The following is a 24,141-nucleotide window of genomic DNA, read 5'->3' as shown; positions in this document are numbered from 1 at the left end:
TGTTAACTTATTCTACTGGTAAGCAAGAATTATCCCGCTGGTAAGACAAACAAGAAGTTCATAATTCAATTTTTAATGTTACCAGCAGGATCACTTTTCCAGACACTCTATCAGCCGGTTTATAATTTGGCCCTAAATAAAAAATATCAAAATGATATACTAAATATTAATTTCATCTCAAAAATTTCCCTTTGAACGCTCCAAATTGGACGTTCAAGATGAACCGCAAGTTATCGTTTGAACCAACATTGTACAACGGATTAATTCCGCTGAACCGGAGATCTTTATGAACTGTTGTTGAACGCCCATTGTACAACCGGGCCTTAGATCAATTCCATTGACATACGTCAACAGTTGGCAGCACTGAATTAGTTTGACACATGACATATTTATGTCTATTATTTGTTTACCTTTTTTATTTTTATTTTTGTTGGATCGAATCTCTCCGTTTGCTAAAGTAATAAGATTTCGTTTACTTTATTTCTTCCTATTTAGAATTAGCTTTTATCATAATGTTTACATGTCCAGACTGCAAAATCGAATTCTTCACATTTAATTCCCTGGGTAGACATTTTCGTTTAAGCCATCAAAAAGACCCTAAAGAATTGGAGGGTTTAAAGTACCCTTGTCCCCACTGTCCTGGGGTATTCCGCACTAAAACAATATGGCAAGACCATATTAAAAAAAGTCATGGGCAAAGTCAAAGGAAGAGTCACCTAATTTGCCCCCTGTGCACAGAAAACACAAAAAATTACAAGTCTTTAATAAACCACTTGGTAAAAGATCATAAGCTTGTTATTGAGTGTGAACAATTGGAGTTCGACTCTATTAAAAGTAAGTACTAGGCTTTATTGGTCATAACTCTGTCTAAAACAGATTTTTAGAGTTTAATAGCTGGAAAATTGCAAGGGAGCGTGATCTAAATGTAATGTATGTAAAGCAGACAGCAGGAAAAAGACTAAGTAATGGAAAATTACGGACATATTACCACTGTCATAGGTCTTTTTCATGTAAGGCTAAGGGCAGGCTTATAAGGAAAGGGAAGGCAATGGGAAGCAATAAAATTAACCGGGCATGTCCAGGCATACTTATTGTAACAGAGCAAGGTGATAATGTGCATGTTATACATTATGCTACTCATTTAGGACACAACTGTGATATTGGAAGAATGAATCTTACAACTGAGGAGAAACTGTTTATTGCCGGTAAGGTTTCATTTTAAATCTATTTTGTGAAAGCAAATGTTATTATAGGTATTATCCCACACATAATGAGTTTGTGCAGTATTATCTGATTATTATCTATGTGTGGTTAATTGCTAAATTTGTTTCATTCATGAAAAGTTTTATTTTTTTTTTGGTGCTGTTCTTTATATTTGTTTCTATAAAATTCTTTCATTTGGGAACATTTGGGATAATAAAATAAAATGGGATGATGATACTGTTATGGCTAATAAACAAAATATTTTGATTTGATTTTGTTGATAATTTTTTATAGAGATTCTCCTTCTACTGATATTTAGTGACATTTTCAATGTCAAATATTATTGCATTTTTCAAAATGCTGTATTTTATAGCACTATTCCAAACTCTGCGGCATGATAGACTAAAATGGTTGTGTGTGTATATCTTGAAGACATTTTTATCATTTTGTAGCATACTACAAGGAACTATAAACTATATAATAATTTTATTAAAAAAATAATATAATGAATGTTAGGATAGAAAAATCTAAAAATATAAAGAATAAAGATCTATAATGTGCAAGACCTTACAACATTAGATAAAGGCAAAAAAATTACAATAGGAATCCCAGATTATAGTTTAATTTATGTGCTATAACTGTTACACTAGTAAAACAAGTTATTATTTGATGGCAGATATGCTCAAAATTACTACTTAGCCACAAGTCAAGTTTGCCTTTAATTTTATTTAAACTTATTGCATATTTTGTTTCATACAGGTACAGGGTACAGTCTGTGAAAAATTTTAGGCGAAATAAATGAAATATGCCTTTGGGTTGCAGAAAAAAAGTTTTGGGAGTTTTAAGCATTCCATTCTCATTAGACTTTGTCCCAATATAGAGTGATGGCAAACATGATACCAAATTTGATATGTCTAAATTTAAAGCTTATTATATTTCAATTATCATATATTTAACAATTTAGCCTCTTTAAATAATATTGCTACTGATGGATGATGGATACATTATTTTTAAAATGCATTGTATTAACAGCATACTTTTGTGTAATAAAGAGCGGCAATAAAAAAAATGTACAAGCAGCACCGCAAGCTGTTATACCATAAGTCAAAATTGATTCAACAAGGGCCTTATAAAACACCTCAATAAAGAATATAAAACTACAGGTCTTAATTCATAGAACTTATACAGTAAACCTCTAACTTTTATGTTTAAGAAATTGATAACTTTGCCATGTGCCATTAATCGTAACATATCCTAAATATCTTTTCTTTTGATTATTTGTCTACATGAACAGGAAAAGCCACTTTTGGAGTCATACTTATGAAAAACAAGACATTGTTTATCAGACAAGGTCCTAGAAATCATACCAAAGGTGACAAAGTATTTTCTGTGTTTTGTGTTAACAGATTAGTATTAAGCCAGATTTTAACCCTTGATTGTTCCTTCTCACATCAATTATATGTTCGAGCTCTGGCTAATAGTACAGTACCATCTGTAAAGCAAATGATTTTGCCTTTTGTGGTAACATTTGTTCATGGGTTATAATAATTAGGAAAGAGGATAGGACTAGTACATTTCCCTGTGAACCTGTGGATAAGCAAACTCAACCTTTTGCAGCTTGCTGTTAATATTTTCCATTTTCACAACTTGCTTGTGATTAGTGAGATTTGACTTAATTGGGATTTTTTTCTCTAGTTTATTAAGAAGAATGTAATGTGCCACTGGGTTAAAATGCTTTCAACAAGTCGAGGAAGACTTGTAGCCCTCATTACAAGTACCAATCACAAAATTTAGCACCTCGGCCAAAGCGTCCTCTGTGCAAGCCCCTGCCTAAATCCAAATTGCCATTTAGAAATTTATTTGTTTATTTATTTATTAAGTCTTTCGGATACAAACAGATAGAATCGAAAAATAGTATCCTGATATTACAATAATAATTTAAACTTACTATAAATTAGCCAATAAGCAATAACAATTTTTAAGTAATATTTAACTAAATACTTAATCAAATTTAATTTTATACAGCATTGGGTTACATCATAAAACTATGACTTATCTATTTCCGCAAACCTAAGTTTCAGTCTATTTTTAATTGTAACAAATTTTTCTCAAATAATCCAGGTTAAAATCCTTAGAATGCAAATTAACCCTTTCAGGACGGCACCAATTTCACTTGTTTTGCCGCGTGGACGGCATTTTTTTGCATGCCGGATGGACGGATCTCATATATATCTGCCACCTAGTATTTTTATTAAAAAAATTAATGTTTGACGTAAATGCATAAGTTTTTAATAAAATAAAATTAAATAAATAAATAATGTTTATTGTCTGCCCAAAAACCAACTTAAAACTAAAAACAACTTAAACTAAAACAGTATCAAAAGTAAACAACTAATTTATTTGAAATATTCAAAATTTGGCTTTAGTGTGAAATTCTTGGAAAATGAAACCACGCATAATCCCACATCGCAGTCTTTACACATATATCTAGACACCCTTCGCTTCTTTTGGCCTAGCTTTGTCTGGGAACAGACAATGCACCTTCTTGAAGCACTTTTGGACTTGTCAGTGGCAGGTACTAAGGTTAGAAAGTGCCTTTCAGACAATCTTGAATTTGTTTCAGCAGACATGGGTATGGGTTTATTCACTTGTCCGTATCTGAAATAAATATAATTCACCAGTAAATTACGTACAATAGAAACCAAAGAACATATACCTTTCCAGAAGTTGACGTATAAGGTTCAGTTGAAACTTCGCAAGTGGATATTTAATAGGATGTTTTGTAGAGAACATTCCATGGGAATTGAGTACACATATGTCCAGGGTGTGAATAAACAATTTCTTGTACCATTTGATAGACTTACGCAAGCTGTCAATGCTGCTAATGAGCATATCCGAACGGTCCACGGCACCCATTTTACTATTATAATCCACAACACACATTGGTTTCTTGACATTCTCGTTTGTGGCACGGTCGATCCTGTCCAAAGTTATCATTTTGTTTTCGTGCATAGTGATGATCATGGTTACATCCCTTCTATCTTTCCACTTCATAACTAAACAAATATCAGAACTTCTGAAGGCAACATCTTCCTTTTTTAGTTTTTCGTCAATTTTGACGAAAAACTAAAGTTCCACAGGAGTTAGTCATTCTTTCAAATAAGTAGTTGGACAGTATCGGACTACTATAAAAGTTGTCGGTGTAGAGCGAGTGTCCGTTGTTTAAATACGACTTCATAAGCATCGCCACAACATTTCCCGTGGCGCCCAGGCCAGTTATTCTTGTTCAGCGTAGGTGTCTTTGCAACACAATACCACTTTCGCGATCACATAGAACATACAACTTTATACCGAAACGATGACGTTTCGTCTTTATGTATTGCTTAAAATTAAGCCGACCCTTAAACAATATCATACTATCATCGATCACCAGTCGAATCCAAATCGAAGTTTTGGAATGGATAGAATTGTGATTTAAATCTCCGCTTGATTTCTTCTAGTACATACTGGACCTTGTGCAGACGGTTATTATTATCTGCCTCCTCATTATTTGCAAAATGGAGATTTTTAAGGATTTATAAATATCTGTCCCTTGCCTATTACTTACCAAAAACAGGGGTGTATCTGTGTATCTGTGTCTACAGTGTCTATCGTGGTCTACTGACCAATATTCTTTAACTTCCAAAAAGCTTTTACTTTTATTACCAAAGGGGACTTCAATATTTTACAGTGTTTTGGTAAATTCAAAGATTCAAAGTGTGCCTTACTTGCAAGCTAATTTACTGTGAAGTAGTTAAAGTCTCCACAAATTAGCAGCAGGTGGCTCTTCATTATCTGCAAAAATTTAAGAGGGTGAGGTACGGTAGTCTTCGGCCCTTTAAAAGTGGTAAATAATGCGTTTATTCTGATTTTCCCAATTAAAGTAACCAGAGAAATTGGAAAGTTTAGCCCTCGGAGTGATTCGACCTTTAACTTTTTCAACTTTAATTCCAACATTTTCTTTTAAAAACTTTTTATTTATATGTTTGTATCTGACAAAAAATGCTTACATTCTTTTACTCTTTTTATTAATTCAAGCTTCGTTTTCTAGGTAATTATGTAAATAAAAAGTTCAAATACAAAGTCAGGTTTTGTTTTTCAAAGGAAAGCGTCAAAATGAAAAATGGCATAAAGATAGTGTAATATTTCTTAAATAAATTTTCCCGTTATATACACTGACCCGCAAAATTAACCAGACAATGATAATTCGGTTCAAACGCAATCCTTAATAACTTTTTCAATATTGCATCGATTTTAATAATTTTAGACCGTTTTATTGTCATAGTTTTTTCATATCGAAGCTACAAAAAATTCCAACTGATTTATTGTTATTCAGAGGTTAATAAAAGTTGAATTTTACTGTAGACTTTTAAACACCCTGTGGAAAAAATTCACAACCGAATAACGACTCTTTTTCCTGCATTTTCAAGCCACATCTTTTCTAAACAACTTGTTTTTTGGTTCACTCACAAAAAGTACTGGCTTTAGGGAAATCCTGCAATATTGCTTTAGTAGCAAGAATTTGTTTTTAATAATATTGAAAACTTGGCTGACATGACAAAAGAAATATGTAGAAGTTTCCATGGCACTGTGGCATGTCAAAAAGATTGTTGCTAACGACTTACAGATTTAATTTTGCTGTACATTTGAGTTTTTTGAAGCGTTTTTTAAGTTATTTTTGAAAGTATTCAGAGCTGTTTCGGCCGATTAGGTATATTGCGGAAAGGCTTAGCCATCCACTCAGACGATATCCGATGCAATACAAAGGTACAGATAAATTGTTTCTTATTCAAGTAGACCTGGGCAGGAAAGACGAAGGGCCACAAACGCAGTTGAGGATCGATATATTTGTCCTTAAGTTCTTTGAGAGCGAACAGCCTCTTCTCCAGCTTTGGTAAGAATACTGGCAGATGTTCACAGAACGTTGGTTTCACTTGGTACCGTACGAAGAAGGTTAGCGGATCAGAATTTAACATCTCGTATACCTGCTACAGGTCCTCTATTAGATGCAGGTCATCGAAGGCTGCGCCTGGAGTTTGTTCGAACTCATGCCGAATGGCGAAATGTTTTTTTACAGACGAGCCTCATTTTATGACTTATTCACTGGACGGACGTCAAAGAGTACGGAGAAGGCCCGCATAAAGATACTCTCAATATTGTATGTCTCCTAGAGTGCAATTTGGTGGCGGAAGGATGATAGTGTGGGTAGTATTTCATATTCTGCAACGGGGGATTAACGCCTATAGATACGTTAGGGAGTGCTTAGAAGAACATGTATTGTCTTATAAGCCATTGATAGGAGAATATTTTATCTTGACAAGGCAATATCTATATCGACGTTGACGTTCATGGATTGGACTGGCCTCCAAGAAGTCCAGACCTCAACCCTATCGAGCACTTGGGGAATATACTGGAAAAAAGATTTAGGCAGAGCTACGGCGAGTTTCAAACTTTTGTTGCGTAAGAAAAGCACTAACAAACGAGTGGTAACAAATAACCCAAGATGCGTTTCTTTAATTTAATCTATGCCCAAAAGAATGAGAATTGTTATTCAAGCTCGCGGGAAAAATACCCGATTTTGGAAAAAAATATGAAAATATATGCATCTTAATACCACGCTTATCCTTTTTTTTAATTTGTTGCTAATAAACCTTTATTTCATTGTTTCCTTTAAGCCAGTGTTTTTTCTCTAAGAATACAGATATCGGAATGAATCTAAAAGCAGGTTGTTAAGAAAAAATGGAGCTTGATAATGCAGCAAAAAGAATCATTATTTGGTTGTACATTTTTTCCACAGGGTGTTTAAAAGTTTAGAGTAAAATTCAAGAGAGACTTTTTATTAACCTTTGCAATAACACATCTGTTGTAAATTTTTGTAGCTGCGCTATGAAAAAATTATGGCAGTAAAACGGACTGAAATTCGGCAAAAAATTATCAAAATCGATGCAATCGAGTTTGACCCAAATTTTCGCTGTCCAGTTAATTTTGCGGGCCAGTGTATGATATTAATTAATCTGTCGTGAGTCACAACATGTCTTTCAAGTAATTTCTCTCTTGAAACATAATAAAAAGCATCCTTTTCTTTATTTTAGGGAAGCTACGTGAAGGTATAACCATAAGTCAAATTCTCATAGAAATACGAGCATCTGCAACAGCGTCGAACTTCAACCGACTTCACTTACTAAAGAAAAAAGATATTCATAATATTATAAGAGACCTTTCGATTCAGGTCAAAAAAACGCCTAATAAAAATCGTAAAAAAAGACAAACTGAAAATGACAAACTATTTGATGATATTGTGGCAGCTTTTCGAGGGGATGCCAAGACAAAATTGGAACAAATTAAAAATGCACACGAGGAAAGCAGAGCTGTGGAAAATTGTAAATTTGATTCTGAACAGAATTATTGGCTAGTACCAGAAAACCCTGAAGAAATATATTTTATTCAATCTTTAGATGTTGAATGTCCAGATGAAAGGTGTTGCGTTCAAAAGTGCGAAGAATGTGACATTTGCATACATTCTTATAAATGCAGTTGCATTGATAATCAGGTGTTTTATTTCATCTGCAAGCATATTCATGCCGTACATGACTATAGAATAAATAGTTTATTTGAAGCATTTGTTGATATTAATGAACCTAATGGAGTTATTAAAGTTGAGAATGATGACAGGGATGCTGATATTTTTATTGATGAAGATGAAATAATTGATGGTATTGTAATTGAAGATTCTAATGCTGAAGACCAAGTAGAATTAATGGAAGGATATGATATTAAAGCTAAATTAGAGTTAATTCAAACATTATATGAAAATGTTGAGTTAAAACGAACTGAAAGTGATTTAGTTGTTAGTCATTTAAATGCAGTTTTATGTTTGCTCAGTAAAAACGTCATTAAAGTAGAACTTGATTTGGAAGGCGGTACTTGAACGTGTTCGATAGCTTTTAGATATATGTAATAAAATTAGACTAATAAAACTTATTATACAATATTAATATAATTATATTATATTTATGTGCATTTTTACTTAATCGATGATTGAATAAATAAGGTGCATTTCAAGCGAAAGGACACGTAAAACAAGCCTTTTTTTAAACCCTCATATATCATACATACTTCAAGAATGGTAACACCTTGAGCTAATGACTTCTTTAATAATTAATGCATTTTTTTTTGTTGGAACTTGACCTCTTTAGCTAAAGAAATTATTTATTTGACTGCTTATTTTTACGTGTTTGATCCAAATATTTAGTTGCTTTGTTGGGCTCGTGTATGCTCCATAATTGTTGTGATATATTTTTGTGATACTGATATTGGCTCTTGGTTGTCTTACAGGTATGTATTTTGATATGATTTCGATAAGAAAATGATAATTGTCAAATTTTGGTCCAAACAGAAAAAAAGTTTTGTTTTTAAGTGGTTGCTTTTCCAGAAAATCCACAAAAATGTATACTATTCATCCTGAGACTCCGATGCCCCCATCTACGATAAGTGTGCTTGATGGCAGCTTTCATAAAAATCAAAAGAATGTGTACTTAGATGGGGCGATGCCCCTCTATAAAATCAGAGGTGACAACCCTATTATGAAAGTAAAAAAAAGAAGCCTTTATAGGAATTTTAAGGATCTTGTAATTGCTTTCTTGTAGGTGGCTCCTGCGCCTCCACCGAAGTTTACGAACGGCAATCGTCCAGAAATTATGGAAGCCTTCGATGAAAATGGTCAGATCAGAAGTAAGATCTATGAAGCTTTAAAGCCGATGTTTCTCACATTACGAACCTTGGGAATCTTCCCAATAACCAGTGATGGGACGACTTTTAGCACCACTTCTCAATGGATTGGTTATTCTTTGGCACTGTTGTTTGCTGTTCTGGGTAAAAAACCAAACTTCCAAATTATTCGGTGCAAATAATTTTATTTTTTGAGGTTACACGGGTTATCTGAAATGGCAAAAAAACTTAACACCGAAAAGTGTTGAAGGGCGTTTCGAGGAGGCGGTAATTGATTATCTTTTTACCGTTTATCTGATCCCGATAGTGATAAATCCGATTACCTTGTACGAGGCTAGAAAGCAGGCCAATGTGCTAACACAAATGATTGCCTTCGAAAAAATCTATTCTAGGATATCGAAGAAAAGATTGAATTTGAATTTGGGCGCAAAACCTTTAATTATCACTATAATGCTATTAGTTCTTGGATGTGGAACTATGATTACTACACATCTTACTATGTCTACTTTTATTATTTATCAGGTATGATTTTAAAACTTTTTTATACATTCTTTTAAAGTGTTTTATGTATAAGCTCTCATCATTTCATCTATAAGCTAGCCGAAGCCATATGAAAATGCCCTATGTTTGGAATGACATGCACAAATTTACTTAGTTAAAAATTTTGAAGGTTGCCTATGAGAAGGGCTTAAATTTAAAATTGCTTGGTCATGCGAATATTTTTTAAAAACTGATGCAAAAAATAACAAGTTTTTTATTGACGTTTCTAGAATTATTAGCGGCAGGATAAAAGTTGTTTGCATTTCGCGAAATTACATGAATAATTTATTGAAATATACTTAATTACCTTTAATTACTAATATACAGGTTGGGGAATCGATCATTATGCTTTAAGGCGAAATATGGCACCGCATACGCATGCTTCTTTTTTGTGCAGTCCGTTATTTTTCAGTTTTCAGTACGACATTAGTAAGCGTCCGACTTTGATGAGAGTAACTGTATTACTAGCAATAAAATGTTGCAAAATATTATGCGTAAGTTCAGGCATTTCTAAAATATTTTATTGAGGCAGGATTTTCATACATCAGGATACAACCCGTAATCTCCAAATTTTTTTTATGTTGTGTATTCTAAAGGGTGTCCCAATAGGCACGCACGTTTTGAATTGCGCAGCATTCTTTTTTTATCGCAGTATGTCAAAAAAAAACTGAAAAAAATAATGTAAACAGTTTGCGATTAGTAGCCATGGAACGATATACGGTCGAACAACGAATTATTATTGTTAAAACACACTACAAATATGGAGAATGTTTTGCGGAAACAGTTCGTAAATTGCGGGGCATTTTTGGTCGACACGATGCACCAAATCACACGACCATCCAAAGACTAATTGATAAATTTGAACAAAATGGTTCTGTCGTGGATGTAAAAACACCAGTGCGTCACCGTACTAGCCGTTTTGTTGAAAAGATTGCCGCAGTGCGTGAAAGTGTTGGCGAAAATCCGGGAACATCTACCCGTCATCGTGCACAGCAGTTGCACATTTCGAAGAGCACTACCCACCGAATTCTAACAAAAGATCTTCATTTACATACCTCTAAGATTCAATTGACCCAAGAATTAAAGCCAGTGGACCATGCGACGCGCCGTACATTTTCTTCTTGGGTATTGCAAAAACAACAAATGGATGTCGATTTTTCGAAAAAAAATTTGTTTACCGATGAGGCACACTTTCACCTTAATGGCTTTGTTAATAAACAAAATTGCCGAATTTAGGGCGAAGAAAATCCTAGAGTCATTCATGAGAAGAAAATGCATGCATTAAGGGTCACTGTTTTGTGCGGACTTTGGACAGGTGGAGTAATTGGACCGTACTTCTTAGAGGACGAGGCTGAAAATGCAGTTACCGTGAACAGCGAACGCTATCGTAATATGCTCACTGAGTTTTTATGGCCTCAATTGGATGGTATGGATACTGGCGGTATGTGGTACCAACAGGATGGTGCGACATGTCACACTACACGTGAAGAAATTCAATTGTTGCAAATAAAGTTTCCCGGTCGTGTCATTTCACGGAATGGAGACCAGAACTGGCCCGCAAGATCATGCGATTTAACGCCTTGTGACTTTTTTCTTTGGGGTTTTTTAAAAGCCCTCGTATACGCTAATAACCCAACAACAATTTCACAGTTGAAAAACGAAATTGGACGTATTATTAGCGAAATTGGGCCGCAATTATGTGAAAATGTAATTGAAAATTTCTCAAAACGAATAAGAGTCTGTCACGAAAGTCGAGGCGGCCATTTGCCAGATATTATTTTTCACGTTTAATTGCAGTGTATTAGCTTTACATTAAAATATAAATAACACTCAGTTTAAAATAAATTATGACTTTTATTTACTAATTAAAACCTGCGCTCTTATTGGGACACCCTATATAATTAAAAAAAGCATTATCCTGATAAAAATTAAATATGAGGTGATAAAAGTAAAAAATGTAAGCACTATACAAAAATTAACTCTCTTGAAAATAAACTTAGCAAAAATTAATTCTTTAAATAAAAGGCTCAAACCAATCAAATCAATTCTTCTTTGGCTAAACAATAAGTTAACCCATCATGAAGGCCACGTCCAAAAGTATTTCGGGTAAAATGGAATGTTGAATGTGTCAAACATCATGTGTGTCATTCATCATGGTTTCATAAAATTTATCATTATATCTCAAGATCGGTCTATATTTAAATGTAATTGAAAGCAAATCCGTCCATTGTACTCCATAGATATACAGGGTGTTCCATAAATAATGGTAAAGAATTTAACAGCAGATTCCTTTAAAAAAAATGAGGTTAAGTTAAATTTTCCTACTCCGAAAATCAAAGAGCACCAAGGTGATAAACTTAATGTAATTTTTTACAGATTTTGGCCACAAATTCAGCAATTTTTTTTCGTTTGTGTTTTGTTATCATTATTTCGTTTTGTTTAACAAAATTTGAACAATGGGTTTTTTGTGTCTTGTTTTAGTGGCCCAGTTTAATTGTGTTAACTTTTAAGGGATAATTTGGATAAAAGGTCAGTCAAAACCCAAGCTCTTCCAATTTTTTTTTCCTTTATTGCCAACGTGTCGGCCCATATTAGGCCTTCTTCAGGACTAGGTCAGTCGAATTTTTCTTGAAGTTGACCCACTGAGTTTAACTTGTTGCATACGGTTATTTAAATATAATTTTATCCAATTCAGGTATGATCCTTGTTAATGAATATCTTTTTATTAATTGCTCATGATACACACTATCGATGGCTCGTGAACGACTTCAATCTGATAGCCTTTCTCAATCTTACTAATGTTGTTGACCTACCCTTGTAAAATCCATATTCTTTAAGAGAAATGTATGTTCTAGATAATTTTAAGAATTTTACAAAAATGGAAAGCAAGAAGACTACCCTTAATTTACTCTAACCCTACCCTAAGTTTTCAATACCAGTTTTGCATCCACTTTTAAATATAGGAAAAAGTGTTAATAGTTTACAGCATGTTGGAAATAAGGATGTATCGGATGACTTCTGAAAAATAAGCTGAAGAGGCCTAACCAATCCAGTAGAACAATGCTTGATAAACAAAGGCGAAACGCGATCAGGTCCAAGGCTCAGGACTATATTAAGTTCAACTTATCCAATATTTCTTCTGTTGTAAATAAGTGATGAGAAGGAACTGAAATCAGATTCTCTGGAAGACATGCAATATCTTTATTGGAGAAGTCGGTGTAACAGGACTCAAAGTGGTCAGCAAAAGCATCAGTTATCTCTTTAATAGTCCTCCTGCTTATATTCCTTTTTATTCCTTCCACTGCGTAGACTGTTAACGTAAGTCCAAAAATCCTTCATATTTCTTGGTAATATTTGCTCTGTGTTTGTGGCAAACAATAGGTAACCTAAATCTATAACGTACTTCGTCTCTAGCCTAAAAGCAAGCAGAATAATCATTCTATACCTGATTTTTTATATTTTTCATGTAGCATTGTTTTAAGACAATTCTTGTTTATGAATTCCATACTGGAAATTTTTCATGTTGGATCTTCTTATTTGGTACAAACTTAGTAATGTCAAAGAATTTATATTCACATAAAATCTATCCACTGTATACTGACGTAAAACTTAAATCAATAAATGTAAGATATTTATTAATTTATTTGTAATTAGCACGTTCAAATAGATGAATTATAGTGTAAGCCTTATTTTTACAAACAGGAACTTTTCTTGTTATAAATTCCACTTCTAGAGCAGGATGATACAAATCTAGCTTGCACAACACTATCGGCAAGAGACATCATAATGTTGTCAGGGTTATTTGTAAAGATCAAATTGAAAACCCCTGTTCATATGATTTTTTAATGTGTTAACCTGTACCATTTCCAAGTGTAGAGTGGTATTCAAAAGAAGCTTATCCTCTGCAGAATTAAAATTTATTTGTTCCACACTTTCACCATCGAGTTCCTACTGGATGTTTAATAAGATGAGGTTCCCAAAAAAAAAAATATTTTGGAATTCTGATTATTTCGCCGTATCCTTTCTATAATCTAATAGAAAGTCTTGTAGGCATCAAAACAAGGTTGGGGTGGGAAGTAGACAACACCGATTAACAACTTTCTTTCGCGATATAAATAATGTGCCCACAGGTCCTCAAACGCAATTGTAGAACTGCCCTCTAAAACTCCGGATGAGATGTCAGAATTAGCCAGGAGAACACCGCCACCTCTATCACAATTAAGAGCTTCGTAGTTTCTATCCCTTCTAAAGACCAAGTACTTTTGCGTATCAAATACTTCATTGCTTGAAATACTGTCAATTAAGCCAAGTAAAAGCTTACATAGTTGAAATTAATTGCTTTAACATCTAATTACACTTCTGAAATTTTGGTGCGAAGGCCTCGAACATTCTGATAGTAAAATGCCAATGTATTCCTTGCGACGTGTATTTGATGATCTGAAGTACGATAAAACTTTGTCGAGCCCTTAACCAGGGAAGAAACGCCGTCCCTCCCTACTTAGCTCCTCTACAAGGTTTCTTGATTTCGTCGATTGCTCAAGACAAGAAACCTTTTACACATGCTCAACATACTAGTGCAGAAAAGTGTTTTTTTTACACAGATTAAAAATGCTCTTTTGTTTACCCGTGATCTCCATTCCTTTTCGTTATGTTAGAACAAATGAAATGTGTAGAAGTATTCTTGGTTATAAATGAATTTAATATTTGATTTTGCTGCCTTATAAATTATTTAATGCAGGTTGATCGTAGTGGTAGATAGAACCAATTACTACAAGTTTCGTGTTTATACAACAATCTAAAAGCTTGTGCTTAAAAAATTGAAAGTTGAATGAAGTTTGATAAAAAGAAGATTTAAATCTTAAAATAGGCAACAGTGGTAAGAAATTTAACAATTCACATTAATTGTCTAATCCAGAAATATTTAGATAGATTATTCCCTGATTGTTTATTAGAAAGTTTATTAGACTTGTTACACTAATACAAAAATGTCGTTTCCTACATCAAAATCACATCATAATATCTGCATTTGTTGCAAAAAATCTTAAGTCTAACCCATTAATTAAATTAAATGTGCCACATTTTTTAGGTAATCCCTTACTGCTACATAAACGTGATAACCTATATGATGGGTGGCGCATGGTACGTCTACTGTGAAATAATAGCTACCATAGCTACAACCTTAGCTGAGGAGTTTCAGTTCGCACTAAAAAATATCGGCCCTTCGACTAGAGTATCGGATTATCGCTCTCTATGGATGCTGCTGAGCAGAATAATCCGAAACGTAGGAAACTCCTTTGGTTACGCTCTCACATTTCTTTGTCTGTACCTATTTTTCGTGATCACTCTCACGATTTACGGGCTGTTGTCGCAGATACAGGAAGGGATGGGAATTAAGGATATAGGGTTGTTCATCACAGGGTTTTCTGCAGTAATTATGTTATTTTTCATATGTGATAAGGCGCATTATGCTTCGGCGTGTGTAAGTTTCTAGTTTTTATAATTGGGTGAGTTATGAGTTTATGATTTTTAGGTTAGGACGTATTTTCAAAAGAAAATTTTGCTTGTGGAGTTGTCTTGGATGAACGAGGACGCACAACAAGAAGTACTTAAACTCTTATTAAAGTTTAAAATAATTATTTGTGTTTTTTAGATAAACATGTTCTTAAGGGCAACTGAAATGAACCCCGTCGATATGTGTCTTTGTGGATTTTTTGATGTAAATAGGAATTTATTTAAATCGGTCAGTATGCAACGGCCTGCTTATTCAATATTTAATTTTTGATTTTTCATAACTTCGTAATAACTATATATTTTTTAGTTATTAGCTACAATGGTTACTTATTTGGTGGTTCTTCTACAATTTCAAATAAGCATTCCAGAAAATGAGGAGGAAAGTCCCAAGCACCCTTTAAACTCCACCATTTATGCAAATATTACTGCGTCTTTTTAAATTTGTAACTATTTTTTTGTTGGAATTTAACTAGGGTGATAGCCTTCGGGAGACTTGTATTAAGGAGAGAAAGACAATTAAAATTAAATAGTCATTATTGTCGTATGTAATAAGTAATATAAAACTATAGGCATACAATAAATTTAATGTTAATATACTATTTGGGTAGTTTTTAAAAAATAATTAATATTTTTTCTTATACAGTACTTTTCAGTTTCTAAAGGTAAAGCTTAAGGATATAAATAAAAAGAAAGCCTACCTTGTATTTTAAACCATGTGCTGTGGGAGTGTGTCTATATTTACTACATCGATTTGTTTTTTTTTTTTTATTAATACGGTTTTCAGCCAATCTTCCCCTATGTCTCCAGTCGACACCGCAATAAACAGTTTGTCCAAGATTTCAATGTTTTCCGCTTTGGTCATTAGTTACCGTTCCGTTCGGATGTCATCAGATCCGGGGGCTTTTTTGGTTTTTACGTGTTTTATAAAGGTGCCTCCAGAACCGCGCGAAATGTTTTGCAACGTTGCATTGCATTCAGTGTGGATGGAAAAGTGCGCACTAACGATCTTCTTTGCGTGTATTCTTTTTTTTTCGATGAGTCGACATTAATGCTGAACGGAGAAGTAAGTCCACAGATGTAATTACAAGATGTATCTACATCTGTGGTGAATCGTCAAAGTTGCCGTTATTGGGAACAAGAAAATCTTTGTTGGATGAGGCGGTTAAGTGTGGCCTTCCACACTTAACACCCAGAAGAAGCAAATGTTTGGGCAGGAATTCTAGGTCAGCAAGTTATAGGCCCAATTTTCTTCGAAGAAAATTTAAATGGAACAAGGCACTTACAGTTTTTACAAGAAGAACTAATTCCAAATCTAGCTGTTCTATTTCCTGATCCAATAGAAGCTGATATGCTGAATAGAAACATTTGGTTTCAGCAAGATGGTGCGCCTCCCCATTTTGCAGACCTGTTCGAAAGTATCTGGATACTATTTTTCGAGGCAGATGGATTGGCAGGATAGGGCATTTTGAATGGCCACCAAGATCGCCCGATTTGACGACGCTGATTTTTTTCTATGGGTATAGTTAAAATCCAAAATTTATGTGACCAAGCCGGCAAATATTGAGGAGTTGAAAACTAGAATAAGGCAAGAGTGTCGATACATTTCTCCAGAATACATAAGAAACGTTCAAAATGAATTTGTATTACGTTTAGGGCATTAGGCCAAATAATAAATCGTTTACATTTTGAAAGCTTATTAAAGAAAAAGATTTAAAAGAACCCTCTTTAAGTTTACGAAATACGTTTTCTTTGACGCCTTGTATCTTAAAAAAAACCGAATAAAGGTATGGCATGTGATGCTTCAAAATGTTTGGAATTTTCTGCAGAATCCAGAAATATAATAACATAAAATGTGTCTCATTTAAAATAAGAAAGTTGGTATTAGCCCCGCCTACATGGCACACCCTGTATAAAAACTTTGTATTGTAAAAAATGCGCAACTTACAATCACAATTTGACGTGTCCGAGCGTTTTTCCGAACACGTCTTCATTTATTTATTATCGAATTTATTCCATGTTACAGACTCGCACTGTATAGAGTGGTCTAAAAAATTCACTAATTTTGTCTTTCATGTTTATAATTATTTTATATAGTTTAATAGATTTTTGTAACCTTGAACTTGTCATAAATAGTTTTTATTGAGCTGTGCTGAGGATTGGTGTCCCCACCAACTCTCTGAAGAGATAGTGGGTGCAAGGGGAGGGTTGGCTGCTGTGGGGATCGGGTTGGTGGCTGTGGGCGGAGTATACTAAGAATAGTATATTGTGATTATATTATATTACATATTATCCTTATTTCTTTCGTTTTAGGGTATGAAAAACTGTTTGAAATTAATATTAAAATATTAAGAAAAACGGTTAAAGCCAAGGTTGAAAAATAGTTTAAAGAATAAGAGAGGTATTAGGACAAAATAAAATTACCGAATTTTCAGGTTGTTTGGTGGTTTGAACGTTTCTCGCGCAATGACCAAATTATGTTCGCTAACGTTGCCGCAACGTTCACAAATGTCACAATGGTCTGGATGCACCTTTACAACCTCACTCTTGAAAATTTCTGGTTCTCCGTCTCCGTGATCACAGTTGGATTCTTTCCAACTCTAGGTATTATATAGCTTTTAAACCTTTAACTATAAGCATTATATATTTTTAAACATGTTGCCTGTGCTATGTTTATTCTCCAGATCCTCCATTTCCTTACACTTTTCTTTCCTCGAATTTTCTTTGGCAACAGGAATTTTTTTTTTTTATATATTTTTGTCTCCTTTTAAGTTCTTCTGGGTTTGTTTTATATTGCCGTCTTTTCTCCATGAGGTGCAATATTTAGGATATCATCAATTTTGGTTTCTTTAGCTTATCTTTTCTTACCCTATTTTCAACTTAAACTTATTTGCTAGTTCCTTCAATAATTACCAAACTGCATCCACGATATCGTCGCTTCCTATTTTCTTTATGCAATTTTTTGGGTCTTTTGCGACTAGTTCTCTATTGCTTTTCAGTTTGAATTAATTGTGTTGGGTCAGTTGGGTGTTATTTTGTAGTTTTTTAAGTTTGTCTTTAGTGTTGGTAACCAGAGGGTTATAGTCAGATCGAACGTCGGACAGGTTGTAACTTTGTTTACACAGTTCGTAAATTGTTTGTTAGTAGTTAAATACTTAGAAAGTTCAAACATTAGAATTAGTAAACAACAACTTTGAGTTCAACATGTGCTCAGGGGGCGTACCCTCTATTAAACCAAGAACTACTATCGCTCCGCATTATATGACATCTATGGAATTACATTTAGGCTAAGGATAAAATTTTGAATCCAGCTTGTATCAGAACATCTATAAGACGCTTGAAATCGATAAAATGAAGAATACTGCATTACATCCGCAGTCAGATGGCATGATGAAACGAATAAATAGGTATTTGGCCAAATTAGTCTCCAAAGAGACTGGGATAAGCACAAGAGAGAGATAGAGAAGTTTGGTTGCCGGCCAGGAACGATGTTGCCGGGGAGGACTACGTCAGTGAGCTGTGTAGAAGAATGAGTCATTCATAATTAAGTGCGCATTGCCATTCAAGACGCCAGCGGTCGGATAAAGGATGTCAATGTCAAAGACCAGAGGTACAACAACGGTGACTTGGTTCATCACCGAAACTTCAAACATGAGTTATTTACTTTAACTGACTGGCTCCTTATTATGGAAATCATGAAGACTCTGAGCTGCGGCAAATCCACCAGAGTCGGATTTGATATTCGATAAATGCATGGCTTATCATTCTAATGTAGCAAAACCTTTTTGCTGCTCCAGCTGAGTATGCTCTGGCACATTGTATGGTTCATGATTTACAAATGTCTGGAGGAATAGCTGAAGTTTTCCGTAGAAAGTTATAAGTGTAGAAAGCCCGTTCCATACTTACTGATATAACTTCCAATATTTTCTAGAATAGCATTTAGCACAAGGCAGTACTGTTGTGTTTTGAACAATACTGCCTTGAACTAAGGCTATGTGGAAAGTCATGTGGAATATGGCATTAAAAGTTTCCAACAAGAGGAACTTGGAGAAATGATTGCAGCTAAACTTTTTTGAATAATATAGAAACCTTCTTCTCTAATATGTCTACTTCATATGACTACATAATCTTAATGGGCGATTTGCATATAAACTTTTTTGTAAAATCTGTTGAAAGTGATTATATGGCATCATTGCTTGAGATTTTTAACTTAAAACAAGTTGTCTCTGATCCCAGAAGGATTAGTTCAACTTTAATTGATATAATATGTGTTGATAAGTAAGTAAATGTCATTAAATCAGGTACTTTAGATATGCTCAATTTGGCGGATCCTAGACCCCTGTACTTAGTAATTGATATTAATGTTTCTAAAATAAGTAATAAGGCTCTAATCTATAGAGATTTAAAAAACTTCGGTAAGAAGCAGTTTGAGCTAGATGTACAGCATATAGATTATGAATCTATTTTACAGCAACCATTTGTAAATGTGAAAGTGGCTCTTTTCAGTAATAATCTTAATGAAATCTTTAATAAGTATGCTCTTCTTAAATATTCAGTAATTAAGAAAAAGTACAATCCTTATATTACCGATACAATAAAGCAAACCATTAAATTAAAGAAAGCTGCTTTTAATAAGTTTAAAAAAACTGGTCAAACTAAACATAAAGACTTCTACCTAGACATCAAGAACTATCTGTCTTTTGCTATTCGTAGTGAAAAAATATATATCATTATGTATATATCATATATTTCATTTGAACTTCACATAAAAGGGATACAAAAAAATTTAGCATAAGTTAAAAGATTTAATATAAAGGATAATAAAAACTGTAAAATACGTACTAAATAATAAAATCAAAAAGTATGGATATTGACCAAGTTATAATCTTGTTCTTTTCATAGTTCATAAGTTCAACTTATTGCTCCATTTCTGACAAAGGTGTTTAATTTATCTCTACGTAAAGGGGAATTTTTGTCTACATAAAGAAAAGGAAAACTTCTATTATCAAGCCCCTGCCAAAGCAAAATAGAATTAAAAATCTTTCAGAGCTAAGACCAATTTCTCTTTTACCCATATTTTCCAAAATGTTTGAATTAATAGTATAATATGTTGCTTGAATTTGTAAATATGCATGAAATTATACCCTCAGAACAGTCTGGTTTTCGAAAAAATTATGGAAAAGCCACATACTCAAAGCCCTCACAAAAGTAGCTTGCGAGATATCAACCAATATGGACTCCTCTTGTGTTTCTTGCCTGGTACTGTTAGATTTCAGTAAGGCTTTTGACCTCATAAATCATGAGATGCTGTTGGTGCTAAAATGATCTTCTTCGGTTTTCCAGTGAGTGTTTGCAAATGGTTGCAAAGTTTTCTTCAAATGAGGACACAGATTGTGGAACTGTATGGAGCAAGATCTGAACCTGTTGTGGTTATGGAGTTTCTCAGGGTAGTATCCTCGGACCGTTATTATTTAGCATCTACACTAGCGATCTTCCAGAGCAGATTCGGTTTTGTTCCGTAAATCTTTATGCAGATGAGACACAGCTATTATCCGGATTTCCTCCTCATAATGCATGTCAATGTATGCAGCAAATTAATGAGGACTTTAACTAAATATTTAAATGGTAAAGACAGCATGGGATGATTTTGAATGCTAACAAGAGCAAATACTTACTCATAGGTTCTAATACAATAAAAAAAACAATTTATTAAATTTAATTTCACTACTTTGCTTATAAATAACAGTGTCCTTCCTTGTTCAGCATCAGCAAAAAATCTTGGTATCAGTTTTGATCCTAAACTTTTAGGTACATGTCAATAAAAAAATATCCTGCATGTATGCTTTACTTAAAAGTTTGTATCAATTTAAATATTATTTGCCCAAAAATATCAAATTAATGCTTGTGGGGGATCTTGTTTGGTCACAGCTAGATTACTGCAATGTTGTTTTTTACAATTACCTCACTTTTGAAATGAAGAACAAAATTCAGTTAGCTCAAAATGCCTCTATGAGATTTGTTTTCAACATACAAAAATTTGATCACATATCATCAACATATGTTGACAATAAAATACTAAAATATTGAAAGAAAGCAGCTTTATATTTTGGTCAGTTTGTTTATAGAATTTACAACTCGAGGTACCCTAAATATCTTTCAGATTATTTCACATCAAGACAAGATTTACATAGTCACAGCCTAAGAAACATTATAAGATTTCAAATACCAGTGCATAGAACTGAAGGTTTTAAAAGTCATTTGCTTATCAGGGTGTATTTTTTTAAACTCTGAAGTATACAACTTAATAAGATCATGCTCACTTTTCACTTTCAAGAACCAATATAAGGCTCTTCTGTTAGATTGACATATACCTTTATTGTAGTAAGTTGTTAAGTAATTTTAAGAAACGAGTTTAGCATAAAGTAATATTGTATTGAAACTGCCATTAATATTGTATTTTTTAGGAACACATTATGTTAATGTTACCTTTTATTTAATATTTTGTTGTTGCATAATAAACGTTTATTTATTTATTTATAGGCATATAGGTCTTTTACTGTACTTTCTTTGTTTAAATACAATTTCAATGGTAAAGTAAAATACAATAACCCTAAAATGATCTCTGAATTATAAGCGTAAGGAAGATTTGACTATAAGAAAAAATTCTTATAAATTTATAAACATTTATTTGATAATAATGATACTGAAATTTAGAGTACTTACAACATACAATAAAATTTTAAACTGGTATAATATAAACTATAACAAAAATTGTTGCTGTCGGCTTTGTAACACGTTCCTAATCAAAATATAACCTATATATACAAACAACTATAATATTAAATGGCTAAAATCGTCGATGTCCAAAAATTAAAACAAGTCCAGGAGATCCGTACGTGGGACGGTATAAAAGAGGATTGTAAAAATATCCAATCACTTTATACACAATATCAATTTACATTCATATAAATCTGTACAATTGGCCTTAAGGGATTATTTTACACATGACCTCAACTAATAAATTCACCAAAACATTAACAATATAAACAGTCTTTTAGGAATCCTTAGCGAAACACTCATCCAAGAAATTTTCTAGGGAATGATATAAGTGGGGACGAACGCTGTTCAGACTGTGATCCTCGTCAGTGTAACTCTAAAAAAATTAACAGTCTTGTCTTACAAATTACATTCGATAAAATACTTGATTTACCAATTGTCTAAACAGGACGTCATTTCTTTCAAGTACTTTGGCCCACATCATCGACTGCTGGTAGTGAACATTATCATCGAATGTTCCATGAATTAAGAAGTACTCTTTGTTCTTTAGACCCGCGTATTTTGTTAAAAGTTGAGCCTGGACGTAACCCTCGTAGTTGTCTTCATTTGGCAGACCCATAAAACGTTCTGTGTAAATTGAATCTGAAAAAGAATAATATAATCACATTTTTCGTAAAAATCATAGTACATCAAATCGGTGCTAGGAATTAATTGAAATTTACAACTCAAGCATATCCAGTGGCCGGTGAAATTTGGATGCGTAGTGGCAAAACCCTTTGACGAAGACCATAGATTATTTAAAGAACTCCTGTCGTAGAGGCCTGTTAGTTTACATCGCAGTGTCGAGATCAACTATAAGTGATAGTGACCGTGTTTTGTAAGTATTTTCAAAACTTATTAACTTTAGAATATCTTTTAAAAGTAAAATAAAAAATAATTAATAATTGGTCAAAGTCGTGAAATACCTAATAAGCAATTTATTTTAGGGTACGTATTTAGGTATACGTAGATGGCGCTTTGTGAGTAAACACACGTTTTAGTAGCTGCGATAAATTTTCACTATTTTCTAAAGTTTCTTAATAAAATTAAATCTATTTTATCGTAAAAAGTGTATATTTTATGCTAGTCGGTGCTGACAAGTTGTTTGTATCCTAAAGAACGCTTTACTGCCTGTTGATTATTGAATCTTCTATGTAACCTGTGTTGTTTATTAGTGTTATTACCCAGTAGTCTAAAAATCGATATGGTTTTATCAGAAAAATATATTGAAAAAATCAAACGAATCTTTAACAATCGATTCCTACAAAATTTTGCAGAAAGGGTAGCCGAAATTGTGGACCAAAAGTATAAAAAAGCTAATAAATTTAAGGAGCAGGAGAAGTGCATATCGGATCTTCAGCAGAAGGTAACTAAACTAAAAAGTAAAAATCAAAAAATGAAAAATGCATTGAACAATCAGGAGCAAACGTCAAGGAATTACAACGTCAGAGCCTTTGGAATCCCGGCTGAAAATAATTAAAATCTGTGATCAAAGATTCAAAATGTTTTTAAACAGATGAATGTACACATAAATCCCGCGCAGGTAAAAAAATGCTATAGAATACCATGAAAAACGCCGTCCGGTAAGCCGCCAGCAGTATAACATATATAATATATACAGGATGTTCGAATCATAGACGGAGATATTTCAATGGGTCATTTCTTGTTAAAAAATACAAGAAAAAGTTTCTATAAACATCGGTTCTCAAAATACAGGGTGATACATTTTTTTATTAATAATATAATTAATCTTTTGCTTGGTGACTATCATATAGGCAAATTTCAAAGACCTTAGAGAAGTTTGATAGTATGAAAATTGAACGATAGTTTTCCACCACATTTTTTTCTCCCGATTTAAAGATGGGACAAATTTTGGCAAATTTCTAATCTTTATGAAAGGTGCTTCTACAAAGAGATAAGTTAAAGATAGTACAGAGAGGCTTCACAAATGCAGAGGCACAATCACGCAACAGATAGGATGACATACGATCAAAACCAGAAGTTTCTTTGTTTTTAAGTTTTTTAACAGCATTTAGCACATCTGCATGATTTAGTTTTGAAATAGTTATATTTTGAGAAAAGACATCATCATTAAATAAACTAAAAAAATTACCAAAAAAGTCGGCAAATGCATTGACTATGTCATCAAGGTTAGTTAAACTGATATTGTTAAAACTCATTGACCCAGGAATTCTAGACGTTCTTCGTCTTTCTTGTATAAATTTCCAAAATTTGTTCGGGTCTTTTTTAATATATTTCTCAGTATTGACTATACAGTGACCGCCTAAAGTTCCGCATAAATTCGAT

At 33.3% G+C, this 24,141-nt stretch overlaps 3 protein-coding genes and 1 long non-coding RNA gene across 5 annotated transcripts in view; 2 read left to right on the top strand and 2 right to left on the bottom strand.

Annotated features, from left to right (window-relative positions):
- Positions 1 to 394: 394 nt before the first annotated feature.
- Positions 395 to 8,254, top strand: LOC126744073 (uncharacterized). The gene is made up of 3 exons (XM_050451422.1): positions 395 to 834; positions 885 to 1,205; positions 7,335 to 8,254. Exons 1-3 carry the CDS (start codon positions 513 to 515, stop codon positions 8,168 to 8,170), a joined length of 1,479 nt encoding a protein of 492 aa, XP_050307379.1. The 5' UTR covers positions 395 to 512; the 3' UTR covers positions 8,171 to 8,254.
- LOC126744074 (uncharacterized) lies at positions 3,511 to 4,315 on the bottom strand. Its single transcript, XR_007663052.1, has 2 exons — positions 3,920 to 4,315; positions 3,511 to 3,861 (listed from the first exon to the last, which is right to left on the bottom strand). It is a non-coding gene; the product is annotated as an uncharacterized LOC126744074 (long non-coding RNA).
- A 316-nt stretch (positions 8,255 to 8,570) lies between the features above and the next one.
- On the top strand, positions 8,571 to 15,618 carry LOC126743700 (gustatory and odorant receptor 24). The gene is made up of 7 exons (XM_050450913.1): positions 8,571 to 8,831; positions 8,889 to 9,114; positions 9,167 to 9,492; positions 14,597 to 14,989; positions 15,041 to 15,112; positions 15,161 to 15,250; positions 15,329 to 15,618. Exons 1-7 carry the CDS (start codon positions 8,688 to 8,690, stop codon positions 15,458 to 15,460), a joined length of 1,383 nt encoding a protein of 460 aa, XP_050306870.1. The 5' UTR covers positions 8,571 to 8,687; the 3' UTR covers positions 15,461 to 15,618.
- A 6,063-nt stretch (positions 15,619 to 21,681) lies between these two features.
- Positions 21,682 to 24,141, bottom strand: part of LOC126743478 (venom dipeptidyl peptidase 4) — a 111,115-nt gene continuing 108,655 nt past the window's right edge. For both annotated transcript variants that reach the window (XM_050450581.1, XM_050450582.1), the window contains exons 13-14: positions 22,229 to 22,437; positions 21,682 to 22,171 (exon numbers count right to left, since the gene is read on the bottom strand). In XM_050450581.1, the coding sequence (XP_050306538.1) occupies positions 22,073 to 22,171; positions 22,229 to 22,437 (308 nt within the window). In that variant the 3' untranslated portion in view covers positions 21,682 to 22,072. The remainder of the gene's footprint in view (positions 22,172 to 22,228; positions 22,438 to 24,141) is intronic.

Source organism: Anthonomus grandis, chromosome 13 (genome assembly GCF_022605725.1).
Source record: "Anthonomus grandis grandis chromosome 13, icAntGran1.3, whole genome shotgun sequence".
In the NCBI taxonomy this organism is placed as follows: Eukaryota; Metazoa; Arthropoda; class Insecta; order Coleoptera; family Curculionidae; genus Anthonomus; species Anthonomus grandis.
This window is presented reverse-complemented; position numbering and strand designations above follow the sequence as displayed.

Excerpts from the sequence above, each read along its gene's own strand:
- LOC126744073 (XM_050451422.1), top strand. The coding sequence starts at position 513 with ATGTTTACATGTCCAGACTGCAAAATCGAATTCTTCACATTTAATTCC. Across the intron at positions 835-884 it reads GGAGTTCGACTCTATTAAAA|AGTTTAATAGCTGGAAAATT; the intron begins GTAAGTACTAGG and ends ACAGATTTTTAG. Across the intron at positions 1,206-7,334 it reads GGAGAAACTGTTTATTGCCG|GGAAGCTACGTGAAGGTATA; the intron begins GTAAGGTTTCAT and ends TCTTTATTTTAG.
- LOC126743700 (XM_050450913.1), top strand. The coding sequence starts at position 8,688 with ATGTATACTATTCATCCTGAGACTCCGATGCCCCCATCTACGATAAGT. Across the intron at positions 9,493-14,596 it reads CTACTTTTATTATTTATCAG|GTAATCCCTTACTGCTACAT; the intron begins GTATGATTTTAA and ends CACATTTTTTAG. Across the intron at positions 15,113-15,160 it reads ACGAGGACGCACAACAAGAA|ATAAACATGTTCTTAAGGGC; the intron begins GTACTTAAACTC and ends TGTGTTTTTTAG.